General features: G+C 50.0%; 2 protein-coding genes across 2 annotated transcripts; one reads left to right on the top strand and one right to left on the bottom strand.

Moving 5' to 3' along the window:
• Positions 1 to 370: 370 nt before the first annotated feature.
• Positions 371 to 3,842, bottom strand: LOC135823448 (uncharacterized). Its single transcript, XM_065336299.1, has 3 exons — positions 3,565 to 3,842; positions 1,383 to 1,491; positions 371 to 1,062 (listed from the first exon to the last, which is right to left on the bottom strand). The coding sequence occupies exons 1-3, from the start codon at positions 3,757 to 3,759 to the stop codon at positions 680 to 682; spliced, it is 687 nt and encodes a 228-aa protein (XP_065192371.1). The 5' UTR covers positions 3,760 to 3,842; the 3' UTR covers positions 371 to 679.
• A 7,183-nt stretch (positions 3,843 to 11,025) lies between these two features.
• Positions 11,026 to 17,784, top strand: LOC135822652 (uncharacterized). Its single transcript, XM_065335462.1, has 3 exons — positions 11,026 to 16,121; positions 16,469 to 16,796; positions 16,999 to 17,784. The coding sequence occupies exons 1-2, from the start codon at positions 11,528 to 11,530 to the stop codon at positions 16,759 to 16,761; spliced, it is 4,887 nt and encodes a 1,628-aa protein (XP_065191534.1). The 5' UTR covers positions 11,026 to 11,527; the 3' UTR covers positions 16,762 to 16,796; positions 16,999 to 17,784.
• The last annotated feature ends 1,046 nt before the right edge of the window (positions 17,785 to 18,830 follow it).

Here is an 18,830-nt window from a genome sequence, read left to right as displayed (position 1 = left end):
ATTGTATATGGTTGCAGGTCGTTATTTATAAATCTTAAATTTCAACACTTTTCTACTCGTATACTGAGTACGCGGTGACTTTAGCCGTTTAGGAAACGGAAAGCTCAGCCTCCAGGTTGGCCAGAAAGGTTCTCAGTGAATCTAACCGAAGTCTTGGCGAGTGTACAAAAGGTGAACATTTCTACTTCATAACGGAATTGTGCACAAAATGCGCACACACGCACGCGCACACACAAACACTGTACAAACACACACAAAAGTACAAGCACATGTGCACATACACACGCCTCCCCCCCCCCCCCCCACACACACACACTCAACTCCCCACCCCCTGTACCATGTGTACTGAGTCTGACAGACAGACACACAATCATGTTTATGCTTCCTTTGCCACCAGTTTCGGATATGGTGTCAACAACGAGTTGTAAAATATTGGTATTTTAGGACTCCCTGCCCTGAAGACGAGCACAGCGCCGTGGATTGAGCAGATCCGGCAGCGCCGGCCTAGCGTGCTTCACTTTCTGGCCGAGGCAAACATCGTCCGCGTGCGCGCATCCCGTGTCCTCTCCCGGGCTTTTACGACTCCCTGGTTTTGACTATGTAGTATATGTACGTATGGCGGCCATTTTGCTGGTGTGGTGACCAGACAACGCTGACTGCACACGAGCTACATGCCTGTTTAGCTAGCTCCCCAGTTGTGCCGGTCACGATCGACCAGGCGTCCCCAGACCACGCTGTACGGATGCACTTGGCGAGTTGCGGCAGTGCCGGCGGAGCAGAGTTGGCGGTTCTCGTTGGCCCACTGGAACATGCTGCCCTCCAGGTTGAACACACTGGCAACAGGGCGCGCCGTAGCGGCCGCACAGTCGGGGGAGCTGCTTGATTGCTTTGCTGATGTCTGGGCAGAACTGTGCTGCCCTGCACTAGCGCTGGCTTGATCCCGGGCCACTGGTGGAGGTCGCAGCAACTTCTGAAGTCGAGATGCCATCTTGGACGAGCGATAGCCAACCGAACAGTAGCACACAAGGTCAAGAGGTTTGTCCACCGCATCCGGCTGTCTTTCTGCACCATTGCACAGTAGCAGACAGCAAAGATAGTGAGCATTATTAGATAAAACCTACAACAGCAGCTGGACACAAACGACAGCACACAAGCAAAGCCAAGGCGGGGCTGACCCACCCCAGAAAATCAAGTCAGACGCCAAACAATCGGATGTCCACGCGCATCCGCAAACACACACACACACACACACACACACACACACACACACACACACAGGTACAGGCACAGACAGACACACACACACACACACAGGTACAGGCACAGGCACAGACATACACATGCAAACAAATAGCCACACAGCCAAGTTGAAGGGCACTTACGTCGTAGATCGTCCACAAATGAAGCAAGGTCGGAGTCACTGATGGAAGGGTCCAGTCTCTTTGCTCCAGGCAAGTGACTGACATTGTATTCAGCTAACTCACGAGTATCCTGCGTCAACAACATGACCCCCCCCCCCACACACACACAGATACACACACACACACACACGCACGTGCGACACATGCACACACAAACCAGTATAAGGGAAAGAAAGTTCAGTCAAGACGGCCCAACCACATGTCATTCATCTTCGTAATGGGAAGACCAACAATTGATTTTATTTTCGTTCTCATAATGAACCACCGTTTGCCTTGGGTGTATTTGGTTGGCAAGATCTAGAACAGGATCGAACAGCTGGGGCACAAGGAGCAGCCTCATGCCGATCAAACGACACTCCAGAAACAGACGACATTTGGGCAAAAACTGGCGCAAAACGGACAGCATCCGTTAAAGTGTGTGCGAGTCACTTCGTGCGGTACAAAGAGTGCACGCCAACTACAACGCAAAGGAGCATGCACGTGATCATTTTGGACAACATCGGTGTTCCCGTTCCTGCCTGGTTTCACTGTGAAAATTAAATCTGCTCTACAACTGCTCTCGCCTCGAGGCCGCGGCAAGCAGAACACGTTCTGGCCGATCCAGTGCATGTGCAGTCCCAGCCAAGCACGCTGTTCTGGCGGATATTGCTCAAAGTTACACCAACCAAACACGCCCATAACTTTTAATAGGGGCCGTCCGTAATTCGAGCGGTTAAGCTGCACATTATTTTAGACGTGACGCGAAAGTTCAGCTAGCGTTATTTGGCCCGCGCATTGGAAAACAAAGCGAGTGACCTGCAGCTGAGGTCGCAATTCGGAGCTTCACGCCCAATTTGACGTGAAATTGCGCGTCTCGTCAAAAATAGCGTGCAGCTTAACCTCTCAAATATCGATCTTTCACACAAAACAAAAAGTTTCGTTTAAGGGTGGGTCGAGGAGAGTTTCGTTTGGAAAAATATTGATAGTATAAACATCGATCCATTCTCGCTGTCAAAGCCAATAATTATATATTTTTCATTCAGGGGGGGGGGGTTGTAACTAAAACCTTTTGTTCCATGAAAATTATCGATAATGCCGCATGGCCCCTTAGGCCTTACAGAATCCGGGAAAAAACGCCTGGTGCTGAAGCAGTTATTTATAATTGGGTTCACGAAAGGCCGCCTAGATTCTCCAGTACAACAGGGAGTTGGTATTTTATGACTTTGGCTGTGCACTCAGTGACTGTGCGCATGTGCGTGTAGAGCTGTATGACTCAGCCGACTGCCAACTGTGTCGTGTACATGCAGCTGTACAGACACGGGTGCAGGCACCGTAGGCGATTCATTTTATAGACGTTGATCGAAAATCTCCTCGGTTTTGAGTGTTTTTTTTGTATTGTACTTGTTCACGAGGACCATCTCAGAGAACAAGCGGGTGTGGGATAAGCCTGATTCATACTTCAGTTCGCGTCCGGGAAACGCGTCGCGTCGCGAAAAATTTGATCTGAGCTCAACTATTTCGCGTACGGGAAAGCCATCGGTCGCGCGATGACTTTCCCGTACGCGAAATGAAGTATGAATCGGCCTATATGCACCTGGTTCAATCCGCCCTGAATTAAGTGCTAAGTACAGTATCTCTTTGTGTTTATAACAGACTGGCAAACTATCCATTCTGGCTAGTCTAGTTTGAATTTGCGGATCCTCTGGCTGAGAAGCAAATTCCCTTATATTCACACGTTTTTCTGACTTCAAACTTGAACGGGAAGAGTTACAGGGCTATTCTAAAGAGGTCAGGGGCGCGTGATTTTAGAAGCAATAAAACATAGGCTGTTTGGGCCCAATTTTCCTGGGGGAGGGCTCCCATATCTGCATTGCTGCACCAATGCGGATTGCCTTGAAGACATATTAGTGAAACGGGCCAGGTTTTCCTGCTTATCCAAGCAAGTCAAAGGTCATTCCTGCTCCTTCTCTGCTTTAATTTGGGCTTTCACGTGGAGATGAGACTACAGTGGAGTCTGGACAATACTATTTTGCTGTGTGAATTTTACGTACTAGTATTGGGTGTCGTTTTAGAATTCATGTGCAAGGCGATTTGCCCAGATGAGCTACATGAACCATTCGTACTTATTCTTCAGCAAGTAATAGTTGTACATTGTAGTTCTTACCAATAAAACAACATCAGGGCGAGACATGTTCGGCTCGGCTTGCTCGGGACGGATTCGATCACTGAGAGACCTCGTACTCATCTGCTGCACAGTGGGAAAGGAGTGGCGGATACCTGCCATGACCGAACGCATTGCAACGCTCGCCGTCGGTCCTTTCTCCGCTGATGGAGTCCGATCCACAGGAGGAGAAGCCATACCTTTATGTTGATAGTCGGGCTCGAACTAACACGTGTTACTTCACTCGTTCCCCAAATATTTACATGAGTATTTAGTAGTAATACTAGTAGTTGGTTTCTAGAGCTTTCATGCTTTCATAGATTCCATTTTCAAAATTTTGAATGGACAAGATCGGATCGTGCCATGGCCCGGCATGGGGCCGGCCAGGGAGTCGTAAAAGCCCGGGAGAGGACACGGCACATAAGGGGCCGTCCGTAAATATCGATGTTTTTTTAGAGACGATATTGGTGCGTCTGGGGGGGAGGGGGTTTGAGCCATGTGCGTCTTTTCGAGCATCAGAAAAATATCGATGTAAATATCTGAAGTTTCGCCGATCCCTGCACGCGGACGTCCAAATGGCTATACAAGAAATGTGAAACCAGCTTCCGTTCGCGGAGCTAAAACTCGCGACACAAGAACAAAATCAAAAATTGGAAGCTGTACGCCCATGGCGAATTTCAAGGGCAAAAGAATGAGCTATTGATTGTGGAAATCGGCCGAACGATGCCTGCAGGAGACCTTTTTCAAGACGTAGAGGCAGTGCGAACAAACACGGACGAACTCCGCAAGAGTTTCCAGTCTTCACTGTCTGAACAAGGATTTGAAAAAATGAGCATCCAAAAATATTGATTCCATGATCTAGATGTACATGTGCGTCTTCTGGGGGGAGGGGGGGGGGGGTCAAGGGAGAGAAGCACCAATATCGTCTCTAAAAAAACATCGATATTTACGGACGGCCCCTAACACATTCCCAGAAAACATCTTTGCCTCGCGCTGCCGGGGAACGCTGCCAGGGAACGGTGTTGCGAGGCAAGGAAATTATTATTTTCGAAAATTGTGATGTCTTCTTGAAATACTAATTGGGACATTCTCCGATTTCTCTTAGAGCACGGAGACGATTGCTCCGTCGAGTCTTCTGATCTCTATTTTCATCCTCAATTCTTCCAGCTGCCTTACTCATTCTCTCTCAGTTTATCGAAGTTAATTTATTCTGAGGCGATGGAAATGCAAATCCCTAATTGTACTTCAATTTTATTTGAGTTGGGGTGAACGAAATGAGATTTGTGGAAAATGACGCCACTTCCCGTATTAGCCGCTGGTCGTATCATACAGCCCATATTCCATTGCAGGTGATGGGCGAACGTTCGTGTTGAGATCCGCTGAGCTTCCTCGTACTCGTGGAGTTGAATTTGTGGCAGAAATTGCACTGAATTGCAGTCAAATGGTTGTGAATGAAACGAGATTATTTTGTGGAAAATGACGCCACTTCCCGTGCTAGCCGCTGGCCGTATCATACAGCCCATATTCCATTGCAGGTGATGGGCGAACGTTCGTGTTGAGATCCGCTGAGCTTCCTCGTACTCGTGGATTTATGAATTTGTGGCAGAAATTGCACTGAAATTGCAGTCGAGTGGACTTCTGTGCGTGTGTTGTGAGTGAATCGCAAAGGCTCCCTTCCTTCAGCATCGTCAAAACGCAACATAGAGCATTATTACGCACTCATTCCATGATTCATGATATTGCCTGGATTCTTTTAAAAACAATCAATGTGTGTTCCCTATCTATCTACATTGTACATGGTTGCAGGTCGTTATTTATAATAATAATAATAATACCACAGCACGCGTAATAATATAATTATGTGGGTATAATTATACGTTCCGCTTCTGTCCTATCTCCTATGATCAAATTCCATTATCAAGGTAATTATTAACACGGCGCACTGATGACCTGTGACGCCAGATCATGGATTGTCGGCCAGATTTCTCCATGTAGGCTTGTCCAGAGCGATGGCCCTCACATTCCCCAGCTGACTGCTGCACTTCAAGTCGATGTTCCTCCTCTGTAAGTCGCTTGTGATGCGCGTCGCAATGGATGTCCTTGGACGTCCACGCCCAGCCTTGGCATCTCCCGCAAAATAGCCCGTCAGCGCGATCCATGGCGGCGCATCCCTGTCCATACGGAGAATATGGCCGGTTAGCTGCCATCTTCTCCTGTCCACGATGTCAGATAGTGGTTCCGTGTTGCACCTCTCATACAGCTCAGTATTTGATATCCTGGCTGGGTAGACTATGCCAATGAGCCGTCGGAGCTGCTTCCGGTGGAAAACGTTAAGCGATTCTGCTTGTGCTGCCGTGAGCCCCCATGCGCCGCAGTTATACAAAAGAACGGGCAGAACCAGGGCATTATACAGGCGGATGCGCCTCTGCTCACTGACCTTCCCACGCCTCAGCCAGAGGCTATACATCCTGCCGTATGCACTCGAAGCGAGGTCTTTCCTCCGCTCCAGGTCCTCACTGTCGCCAATGAGGGACCCTAGCTGCCTGCTGGACCGCCAGGAGTCTGAAGTTGATGTCAGATGCAAGAATTCGGTCTTGGTCTCGTTTACTGTAAGGGACCAATCCCCGAGTTCTGCGCTAATGATGGGGAGGCTTCGCTTCAGCCACTCCTCACTGGTTGAGTACAATGTCACATCATCGGCGTAACCTGTTTCTCCGGGTATGTGACGGTCGGCGAAAGGGCGTTCGGGAAGGTTTGCTCTCACTTGGCGCAGTGCTGCCTCCAGGTAACAAATAAAAAGAACAGGGCTCAAGCCATCTCCCTGGGGGGTGCCGATGGTGCTGAGAAACGGATTGGCAGTTGCCTTTCCTACTTTCACTGATATTTGTGTGTGGAACAGTAGGTGCTGGATCATGCGCACTTCATCGGGGCCAGTCACTAATGCCACGACGTCTAACAGTTTGGTGCGATCGATCGTGTCGAACGCACGGGACATGTCAATCCCCAGCATGTGGCATTCCCAGTTGTATCGAGTCGCCTTGGCCGCAATCCATCGCTGTGTCCATACCACATCTGTTGTACTTCGGCCTTGTCTGAAGCCAGATTGAGTTGGACCAACATAACGAGCAACGTCCTTTGCGATTCGGCAGAGCACTACAAGGGAGAAAACTTTTCGGATGGTGTTCAGGAGGACAATGGGACGCAGGCTAGTCACGGGTCCTCTAGGTTTTTTTGGTTTTTGTAAAGGAATCAGTGTGCCAAGTCCGATGAACGATGACATGTCGGCACCCTCTGCTACGCTTTGGTTGATGATGTCTGCCGCTACGATGGATAGCTGTGATGTTCCATACTTCAGTAATTCTCCAGGGACTTTGTCCGGCCCACAAGCCTTTCCGTTTTTGAGTCGTTTCATCGCTGTTTCCACCTCCGCTGGAGACACTGCCACACTTAGCCGGTGAGGGACTGGCTTCTGGATAGCAGCTGATTGATCTCTACAGAATAGATCCTTGAAGTGCTCCGTGACGCGCTCTGCATTCAGCGGGCGGATGCCAATGAACGCCTCGACAGACTGGCAGAGAAGGTGGAGCAGGCACCTGACTCAGCACAGATGTTCCTTGCTGCTTCGGCCATGAAAAGTGGATCTCAGCCATCCAGTATCATGGTCAGCTCTGCTGATGGCCACATTTTGGCTTCAGATAAGCAGAAGGCAGAGCGCGTCACGGAGCACTTCAAGGTCGTTATTTATAGATCTTGTTAAAATTTTCTACACTTTTCTACTCGTATACTGAGTACCCGGTGACTTTAGCCGTTTAGGAAACGGAAGGCTCAGCCTCCAGGTTGGCCAGAAAGGTTCTCAGTGAATCTAACCGAAGTCTTGGCGAGTGTACAAAAGGTAAACCTATCATTTGTACTTCATAACGGAATTGTGCACAAAAATGCGCACGCATGCGTGCGCGCGCACACACACACAAACACTGTACAAACACACACAAAAGTACAAGCACAAACAGGCAGCCTCAGCAGCCCCAGCATACGATCAATGTAAACTGTCATGAAACGCCGATTCCTGTCGTTACTGCGGCCAGGTATCTTGGAGTGCTCCTCGACTCGGATCTGTCATGGACGCCCCATGTTGATCGCTGCACCGCTCGACTGGCCCAGAGGATCGGAGCACTATGGAGGTTGCGTCGCTGCTTGACTCATCAGAGCCGAGTTCTCTACTTTAAAGCGATCATCATGTCTGACCTGATGTACGGATCCAATGCGTTTTCCCCGCTTCTTACTGCCAACCAATTGGATCGGCTACAAGTCATGCAGAATCGGGCGGCAAGGGCGGTTTTCGGACTCTCGCATCACACCTCCGCGCGTACCCTCCTGCTGCAATTGGACACCTACAGAGTATCCGAGATATTCAGGCAGAAGTTCATCGTTCTGGTCTGGAGGTCTCGGAATGAGCACGCAAGTTCTGAACTGCAAGCCCTCCTAGTTCCTTCGGCAGCTGGCCCAACTAGGTTGCACTCCACCATGGGTCTGCGCCAACCGCCAGTTTCCACCAGGTTCGGCAAGGGTTGCCTCGCGTTCCGGGGCGCCCAGCTGTGGAACACATTACCCAGCGATATACGTGCCATCTCCACGCTCCGCCAGTTCCGCGCCAGCATGATCCCGCACACACTTACTGGCCTTAGTACCTAGAGTACCAGACGTCCTGTTTGATGATCAGCTGGCTTAGTTTTTCTCCACCTCTATCCTAATTACATCAGTCCCCAATTTCATTTATTACTGCTTTCTATCTGCATTCGCCACCTTTTCATTGGGCAGATCTGCCCGTTTGGTTTGCGAATTAAAAGAAACACAACAACAACAACAACATGTGCACATACACACGCCCCCCCCCCCACACACACACACTCAACTCCCCACCCCCTGTACCATGTGTACTGAGTCTGACAGACTGACACACAATCATGTTTATGCTTCCTTCGCCACCAGTTTCGGATAATGGTGTCAACAACGAGTTGTAAAATATTGGTATTTTAGGACTCCCTTCCCTGAAGACGAGCACAGCGCCGTGGATCGAGCAGATCCGGCCGCGCCGGCCTAGCGTGCTTCACTTTCTGGCCGAGGCAAACATCGTCCGCGTGCGCGCATCCCGTGTCCTCTCCCGGGCTTTTACGACTCCCTGGGGCCGGCCATGCATGTGCACGTGCATGTCTGATCAGCTCAGATCAGGTACTCGTACCCAGTCCAGGGGGCCGGGATTCAAGCCCGGGATCCCCGCACTCCCCGGATGTTCGCAGTGAATGGAACTACAGTCGTCCCTCTCTAATCCAGCACTTTATAATCCAGCACCCTCGATAAACCAGCACAATTTTCAGTAGCCAAAATGTCCTCTTCAGGCACATTGCAGCAGTAAATCCGATTTGTTAATCCAGCACCCTCCCTAATCCAGCAGATTTCCGTGGCACAAATGGTGCCGGATTATAGAGGGACCACTGTAATTACTTGCATTGCCACTGGTGTGTGCAGAGGGGGCAGCCCGGGTTGGCCTATCCCGGGGAAGCCCTGGCGGATAATGCCACCAGAAAAATTGGCAGAATACAGATAATGTCCACTAACACCACCAGTCACTATAAAAACAATCAGCTCATGCGATGACATTGCACGACAGGAACCTACATGTTATTATTATTTTGCTTGTTCGCGTTGGCATCAACCTGCATAAAGCAGGTATATAGCCTTCGCTTAAGCTGCCATAAAAAGAAAGCTCATCCTAAGCGAGAGGGCTAGAGGGAAATATAACGATAACGAGATACAGAATACAAAGAAATCCAATGAGTTCAACGTACAATTCAAAACAAGAAAGAAAGGAAAGAAAAACAGAGCCGAATCTACCGATTGATCCATCAATCGACAAAGGGGACTAATCCGTTAGTGTTGCAAAGTAGAAGCTGATTATAGTTGCAGATCTCCAGGCCAGGGCCAGCATATTGCCGATTCTGGATAGGTCTCCGCAGCATTTGATGTGGTAATTATCATAATGTTTGATAAAATTGTTAGAGTATCTAGTATCTAGAGTACCGAGTATCTAGTATCTAGAGTATCTAGTGTAATTGTATCCGTTATTATTGTTAAGGGTATCTAGTGTAATTGTATCCGTTATTATTGTTAAGGGTATCTAGTGTAATTGTATAACTTCAGCCATTACACACAGCACACATTAGTTCCTTCCACTTTCGACGATCCTGGGCGAGCTGCCTCAGTGCAACTAGATCCTCGTGTGATGTGAGGGAGTTTGTGGATCTGGAATTTTTCAGGTCGTTGTTGATGGATCGCGGGAGTGTTGTTCTCGGGCGGCCTCGGAACCCTGAGCTTCCTGGCTGAAAGTATGCTGACATAGCCTGCTGGACCGGGGATGAGGTATCTAGTCGAAGCATGTGGCCAAACATTCTCCACCTAGCAGACTGGATGATTCTGCTGAGTGGCTTGGAGCCAGTGCGCTTGTACAGTGCTTCATTGCGTATTATACGGGGATATTTGACCCCTATGACTGCTCGTAACTGCTGGCGGTGGAACGAGTCAAGTTTCTTTTCTTGAGTCTCTGTCAGGCTCCATGTGCCGCAGTTATAAAGAAGTATTGGGAGAATAAAGCTGCCGTATAACCTAATCCGAAGGGGTTCACGGGCATGGTTACCTCTTAGCCATATCACCCACAGCTGATGTAAGGCGCATGTTGCTAGACGTTTTCTCCGACTGATATCTTCCTCCACTCCAAGCATCGATCCTAGTTTGACCGTGTTCCGCCATCGCTCGTCTACTCTGTCCTTTTCTCTTTTAATTGTAGTATATTCGGTTTTGGCTTCATTCATTTTTAAATTGTATTCCGCTAACGAGGATGATAGTATGGGTTGATTGTCATGCAAATATTGTAGGCTGGTGCTGATGAAGTCTACGTCATCCGCATACGCTGTTTCATTGGGCAATTGAAGCTGAATATCCAATGCTGGTCGCGGTGAGAGTCGCTCTCGAATCAACCTCAATGCAGCCTCGAGGTAGACAGTAAACAGGACTGGCGATAGAGAATCACCTTGTGGGGTTCCATTATGTGTGACTAATGGTTGGCTGAGAATGTTATTCAGCTTTACTTTTATTGTGGTGTCTGTCAGAAGGCACTGGATGATGTGCAGCTCATCATGATCAATGACTGTTGACAGTATATCGATCAGCCTGACCCTTGATATAGTGTCAAATGCCTTCGACATATCAATGCCTAAGATTGAGATCTCCGACGCAACACGCTGGCATCTTGCTGATAACCACCGATAGCTATATACCACGTCTCCAGTACTTCTCCCTGACCGGAACCCGCTCTGGTTCAGTGACAAGTACCCATTGATAGCTGGCTTGATCCGCGTCAGGATTAGTCTGACTGCCGATTTTCAAAAGCCTGTTTTACGTTTCCTTTTTATGCTGACAAGCTGAAAGTTTGTATGCTGGCAGGCAGCCCCTTTGGGATTGTACCTGGCGTAGTTGGCCATCGCGGAGCTGTGCACAACCTCGCGAAATCGTCGACTTTTGATTTCGAGGTTCGAACAATACGCACCCCATGCGCTGCTCAAAGCCGCACAAATTTGAATACCTGAGCAGGTGATGTGAATGACGACGCCGGCCCCCGGGAAAATTTGAATTCAATTCTCAACAAAAGGCACTCGAAGTATAGATGACAATTGTCCTTGCCTTTCGACCACACGACAGTTTTTAGTTATCGTCAGGTGTATTGAGGTAGAATGGAGAGTGAGGAGAGCAGCACCGAGGACGAGGACTGTGCGGACCCCTCACCCAGCAGTAGCATTCTGGTTTTATGCGAGCCGACACGACGAGGAAATGAGGAGAACGCAGGTGAGTTTATTTTGTAATTTAAATTTGTTAGTTTTGAAGCTCTTGAACAAACAGCCCGGACTGCCTTTGCATGTATCCCACTGTTCCTGCAGCTGGTATGTCTTGGGAGCGATGCTTGTGCCACTGCTGCCCTGGCGCTACCAATCAGCGGAATGTTACAGATGTGTCTTGGCCGAGAATCGTGAAAGCAGCATTGTTACGGCAGGATGCAACTTGTGCCTTCCTGGTTCAACAGAATTGCGCAGATGAGAATGCTGAACCTCGTGGGTTTGTACATGTAGAGTGTTACAGGAAGTACACGCACAAGAAAAGTCTCGAGAGAATCTCAAAAGCCCAAGCAAATGCCAACAGTTCTTGCTCTGATTCCTCAGCCTCAGATGAGGATGATCAGCCACCACCTCCGAAAAGGCCATGTACACGTAGCACAGCGCCACAGCCAACACGGAAAGAGCTGTGTTTGTTCTGCCAACAACAGAGCAAGCGGAAGCGAGGGAAGCCAGCTGAAAAGCTGTCAGTGTGCGAGAGCTTTGACGCAGCGCAGAGGATTCTGGACGCTGCGTTGGAGAAGGAAGATGCCCGCATACTCCTGGAGGTCCAGAGTAATCCGGATTGTATCGCTACAGATACTGTTTACCATCGCTCGTGCTATGCCAAGTTCACCCTCTGTACTACACAGTCGAGCCGGGAGCGATCTGAGACTGCATCGATATACCAGCAGGCCTTCGATGTTGTCGCTGATGTCATCGACAACGAGATCTTGCAGCAAGATGGGAGAGGAGGCATACGAGCTGTCACCATTCAGTTTCTGCGCAGCAAATTCGTTGCTAGGCTTGAAGCACTCGGCAGGCCAAGCCCTAACTACAAAACGGAGCTGGTCAAAGCGAGGATACTGAATCAGTACCAAGGCCGGGTGAAGTTCGTTCGCTCCTCTGTCACGGAGCCGGAGAAGGTGATTGCCGCTCACCTCAGTGAGGAGAACTATATTGGCTTGATGACATCTGTGATTGGCGATCTCGGAGGGCGAACAGAAGAAGACGATGAGGTCTTCATGGCGTCAGCTGCGCCGGCAACATCTGAAATGGATTTGTTTCATGCCGCCATTATGGTGCACCATGCCGTCAGAGAGGTTGAGCCGGTCCTGACCTCCACACCCCATGCCACTGAAATAACCAAAGAGTCAGTTGCACGCTGCGTCCCTGTCGTCCTTCACAACTTTCTTGCGTGGGTCATAGGCGGTCCAGACGTAGAGGCTTGTGTTGGCGGGCGTGCAGAAGTTAACGAGAGAGTGGGCAGGCTGGTGGATTCTATATCCCAGGATATTGTGTACGCCGCCAGCAATGGAAGAGTGGTGCCACCAAAACACATTGCACTGGCCATGACGACACGCCATCTGACCCGGTCGCAGCAGTTGGTGACAATGCTGAACCGATTCGGTCACTCTGTGTCAGCAACAAGGGTATCTGAGGTGGAAACCGCTCTTGCCATGGAGGTTAGGCACTCAGAGACACGCCTTCCAAGCACCGTGACCCCGAACAATGCCATTTTTTTCTGCTCGGACAACAACGATCGGAATGAAGAAACGCTAGATGGGAAGGGGACTATGCACGCAACTGCCACGATCGTTCTGCAGAACAACCATCCAAGTCCAGAATTACCCGCACCAGGCAGAACACCAGACGTGAGTGCTGCAAACGGTCCTCTACTCCGCAGTAGCCGGCGGCCTAGGGCTCTGATCCCTTCAGAGCGGTTGACCCTACCACTTTTCGTGCCGCCTAGATCCATAGCATCACCTCATCTCTCAGCTAGTGGTCTAACGGAAACCCAGTCGACTGATGCACTAGCACCAGGAGAGGATCTGGACATCGTTTGGTTGCTGTTGCGAAGCACGCAGGCAACATCACGGTTTGGCCGTAGTGCTGCTGAGCCTCAGGAAGTACCACCCTGGTCTGGCTTCAACGCATCCGTTGCATGCACGGCAGTGCAACCAGTTACCCGTATCGCTTACCTGCCGCTAATCCCCGAATCACCTACAGATGGTGCTGTTGTTGGAGAGGTCATCCAGAGATGTGTGCTTATGGCACGCAGTCATGGTCAGTCACACTGCATCTTGACGTGTGACCAAGCCATGTATGCGAAGGCAGTGCAAGTGATGTCGCAGAAGAGAGACGCTTACCCGGAAGTTGTGCTGCGCATGGGCAGTTTTCACACCATACTCTCATTTCTTGGAGTCATCGGAAAGCGGTTCGCGGACGGTGGCCTGAGTGACCTCCTCGTTGATGCTGGTGTTGTCGGCCCGAGTGCTTGCAGAGCGGCATTATCTGGCAAGCATTACAACCGTGCCATTCGCATGCACAAGCTGGCATTCGAAGCGCTGTGGCAATGTCGCTGGGAAGTGTTTGAACGAACCCTGGAACACGCAGAGAATGGTGGCGACCTTCAGCACATCGAAGATGCAATCTGTGCCCTCCGTGACAGCGGAATTTATGATGCTGCAAGCATGGCAACCAAGTCATCGGCATTCGCAGTACTGAAGGCAGACTATTGCAGATCTAGCCAGCAGGAGGCAAGCAAGCCGTCCATGGCTTCCTATTGGCTGTCTTACCTGGAGATGATCAGCTTGTTGCTGCAATTTATTCGAGCGACTCGCACTGGAGACTGGAATCTGCATCTGGCATGTGTTCGGAAGCTTTTGCCGTGGTTTTATGCGTACGACCACCAACACTATGCCCGCTACCTCACAATGTACTGGTGCGACATGGTACGACTGCCCGATACGAACCCGTCCGCTTCGGAAGCATTAAAGGCTGGAGACTTCACAGCAACGCGTTCCTCCAAGTCCTTCGCCAAGGTCCCTGTCGATCAAACCATCGAGCAGACATTCAACAGGGACAGCAAAACACCTGGTGGAATTGTCGGCTTCTCACGAAACAAAGGCGCCGTGGAACGTTGGGTGCTAACTGCGCATGAATGTGCCGCTGTTACATCAGCTTGTTACAGCTTGGCAGGTCTCGACCGAGACAACTCATCGACTACCCACAAGGACAGCACCAAGCACCGTATGACGAGAGACCAGCATGATGTTGAGGCCATCGGCAAGGTGCTGAGTGAGTACGGAAACCCCTATCAGCCAGGTGACCTTGTCAACCTTGCCACGAGAGATGTGCCCTCAGCTAGTGTGCAGAAGGATTTGCATGCGGCGCAGACGGTCGGAGAGAATGCTGTGCAGGAGTTCATTGCGAACAGGATGGTCACCGATGGAAGCAGCATCTCTGACGTCTTGAAAAAGAACAAACTGGAGACGTTCAAGGCCCCCGCCAAGAGGAAGAAGTCCTCACGTGCTTGTCGAGCTGATACTGCTTTGCAGCAGGTTAAGCTGTTCCAGCAACTTGTTGTCATGGCGCAGGTGAGAACCATTGACATGAGGTTGCTGCTCACGCACGAGCTGGGTACACTTCCGCTATCACTAGCCCAGGGTGACGGCACTCCAGTTACCACGCAGAAGTCGAAGCTCATGGCATTGCTTGAGCAAGTCGAGGACGTAGCTGAGGCTGCAAACTCGATTCCTGATGGGTGTGCGCTCGTAATTGATGCAATGGCCATGCTACGAGCTCAGACGTCACTTCCGCCGACATTCGGCCAGCTAAGCGAACAGGTATTGAAGTACCTGGTGAAGCTTCTCGTGTCCCATAGGTCTAGCCGATTAGACTTTGTAGCCGACGAGTACCACACCAACTCCATCAAGTCGTTTGAGAGGCAGAGTCGTTCGCATGCATCCGCTGGACACATCCGTCGCCACGTACAGCGCCCAGATCAAGCCATCCCCACGGATTGGAGCAGATTTATGACCTGCGGTGAGAACAAGACTGATCTTGTGCAGTTCTTCGCCGACCAGTGGGCAGAACGCCAAGCTGCTCTTCTACTACATCCTGGCCAGAGCATCTACGTGACTGTTGGCGTGAAGTCCTGGCGTCTGGAGGCCAAGGATGATGGCCAGTTCAGCGCATCTGTCGAACCGTTGCTCGAGTGCACGCACGAAGAAGCGGACACGCGCATGTTCTTGCATGCCGAGCATTCCCTCTGCCGTGGTGCATCTTCCGTCTGCATATTCTCGCAAGACACTGATGTCTTTGTCCTGGCTCTAGCGCATTCAGCATCTCTACATGGAACTGTCTATATCCTCACTGGCCAGAAATCCAAGAGGAGAGTGCTGAATGTCACTGCAATTGCCGACAAGCTTGGCCCGACAGTCTGCGGCGCTCTGATAGGGCTCCATGCTTTCACCGGATGTGATGCAATCAGCGCCTTTTCTGGGAAAGGCAAAGCCCGTGGCCTGAAGCTTGTTAAGGGAAATGGCAACCTCGCGGGTGCAATGGCAGCTCTTGGGCAGAGTTTTGCAATGCAGGAGTCCATTTTCAATGGATGCAAGCAGTTTGTATGTGCACTGTACGGTGCCACAGGCTCCTCTGCCGATGTCAATGGCTTGCGGTACAAGCTGTTCTGCGATGCCAGCAAGGCACGAGACCCAAGGCAACTTCCACCTTGCGAGGACGCCCTTCTCCAGCACGCACGTCGTGCCAATTACCAGGCAGCTATCTGGAAGTCTGCGTTGCAACGCCAACCCGACCAACCCAGTCCTGATGGCCAGGGATGGACTATCGAGGCAGGTCAGTGCATGCAAAGGAATGTGAGATGGCCGGGCCCGATGTCCAGTCATTTCAAAATTGGCCGGACATGGTCCGTCCTCCCCGACCACCACCACCCCACCCAATGCCCCCCCCCCCCGTCATCTTTCTGTTCTACTGATGTATAACGATAATGCACCGTACATCTCCCAAATGTGCATTCACCATCAAGATTTTGAGCCCACCTTCAAACTTTAATAATATTATGTTCCCTACTTAGTGCGAGTATTCAAACAGTTCCACCTAGAACTCATCCAGTATCCCCGGTTTCCTTTTTTCAGACTTTGGACAATGCCCAATGTCTGGCGTTTTTTTTTCGTGTGGTGCAGGTGTATTGAAGATTACTTGGCTATTAACCAACGTGGCACCCAAGGAGGTTCTAGCCATGGTGAAGTGCAACTGCGTGGTCGGAGACTGCTCCAGCCAGAGGTGTGCATGCCACAAGTCCATGTTGCCTTGCACAGATGTATGTGGCTGTCGAACTTGCTCCACCAAACCTGGTTCCAGCCACCTTACAAGCAGCACCACCACTTCGGAGTCTGTGGAGGATTCCTCCGATTCCAGTGACTGTGGATCTGACAGTGATCCTGAGCCCGCTGATCAGAATGATGCAGCCACATGACGAGCCTGTCATCATTACTACTACAGTCTACGCAGGTGCGTGTACAATTTTCTGGATGGGTTCATTTCTTGAGCATAGCATTCGCTGCTATACCAGGCCGTTGTAAACTGTCAGATCGTGTGAAATTGACTTTAGCATAAAAATTTAATGGAAGACATGTTTGATGTACCTAAGTGTGTGTACACATGTGCGTGTGCGTGTGTGTGCGGCTGTGTGCATGTGTGTATACATCTTCAGTTGACTATTTCGACACATCCAAGACCAGACTCACCATCGGAAACATTGTCCATCATCTCTCCTACCCGGATGGGACGAAGTATCCGTTAACGCCAATGGGTCAACGGGACAGGACGGGACAGGGGATAGGTGTGTGTGTGTGTGTGTGTGTGTGTGTGTGTGTGTGTGTGTGTGTGTGTGTGTGTGTGTGTGTGTGTGTGTGTGTGTGTTTCCGCCATGAGTGCCCACGCTGCAACAGGCAATTTCGGCGTCCCCAGGATCTGGGACGGCATCAGCCGTACTGTCATTGATGAACTTCTTCCGTGACGTCGTCTCCCACATCTTGGGAGCGGCGTGGCCAGCAATTGCAGCTGTATATAGTAGTAATAGTAGTAGTAGTGTTAATGTGTGTGTGTGTGTGTTTGTGCATGTATGGGTGGGGTTGTCAAACGTGTGTGTGCCGCTGCTGCTGCTATTGTTGTTGATGTTGTCGATTTAGTTGTTGCTGTTTTCGATGTCTGACTAGGTGTAAACATCAATACAGCTGGCCATTACATATGCCTGGCAGATGATTCGCTAGTGATCCTTTGTGCTGGCAGTTGACACTCTAATTCACATTTCTTTTGTATTGTCTTGTCTTTACTTTATTCTCGCAAGAAGACGGAAAGCCTGAATATGCTTGCTCTTACAAACGCTTCCGGATTGATGGTCCTGATGGGGATTCAGTGAATTTTCTTACTTCTGTGAAGAAGTTAATTACGATCGGCTTGACATACTGCTAAAATTGCTGGCTAAATACCACGAGAACACTGCAATTCAGTTCCAAACAAAAGAAAAAAAGTCGCCCGATGTGGGGTTTGAACCGGCAACGTCTTGAATTTTTGAATTTTTCAGGGTCTTGAGTGCTTGAAGAAGGTGCTTCAATGGCCGGAGATTTGTGAAATTCCAGTGCAGAAAATCTCTCGGTATGTCTGTTTCTGCACAGCTCTAGCATGGCCAACTAAAAGATTCAGCTTCCTACAAGTATAGTCAACGCACTGTAGAAATTGCAGGTTGTCAGCAGAAAAAGGAAGCACGCCTGTTGATACGAGCGATTTCTCAAATTTGGCTGCCGGTCTAGATGACCAATGAAAGAAGTTTACGTAGGGTGTTCAACAGGGTAACTGGCCTTACATTTCCAGGAGGACCTCTTTTCTTTCCCGGCTTTGGTATCGGGATCAGTAGCCCATCGCCTAGCTTGAGTGATTTGTCTTTGGCATAATTGTTGAATGTAGTGGCAATGTTCGAGAACAGTGCTGGTGTTCCATATTTGATAAGTTCAGCAGGTATCCCATCTGGTCCCGAAGCTCGGCCATTATTCAAGCGCTTAGCTGCGGCATGTACCTCTGGCTGCTTTATAGGGTTTTTAAGGTCTTCCTCTGTCCGTAAGAGCCTAGATGACTCCAGAGCAGGATCACAGAATATAGCACGGAAGTGTTGCCTTAATGCTTCGACTGATTCACTAGGTTGTGCAATGAGTTTGCCATCAGAGTCTTCAACCACAACTGGTGACTGCTGCTGTCGGCGCAGTAGTCGTGTTGCTTTGAATATTTTCGCGTCGTCTTTCATTTGGTCTATTTCAGCTACACGTTCGTCCAGTCGAGTCGATGCTAACTTGAGGCATTCCCGGCGAATTTGGTGTGCCAGCCTGTTGCGTCGCGTCTTCATTTCTTTTACCTTCGTTCCATCTCTGCACACCGTAATGTCGAGACGCAGTTTGCGTTTCTCTGCTGCTAGCTTTTCAATTTCCCCGCTGAAGCCATTTCTATGCGTCTTGTTTGGTTTAGGGACGCGGCCCACCGATGTGTTTGCTG

This window comes from Sycon ciliatum, chromosome 8, assembly GCF_964019385.1.
Source record: "Sycon ciliatum chromosome 8, ocSycCili1.1, whole genome shotgun sequence".
In the NCBI taxonomy this organism is placed as follows: domain Eukaryota; kingdom Metazoa; phylum Porifera; class Calcarea; order Leucosolenida; family Sycettidae; genus Sycon; species Sycon ciliatum.
Note: the sequence above shows the minus strand (reverse complement) of the source record. Positions and strands in the feature narration are given on the sequence as shown.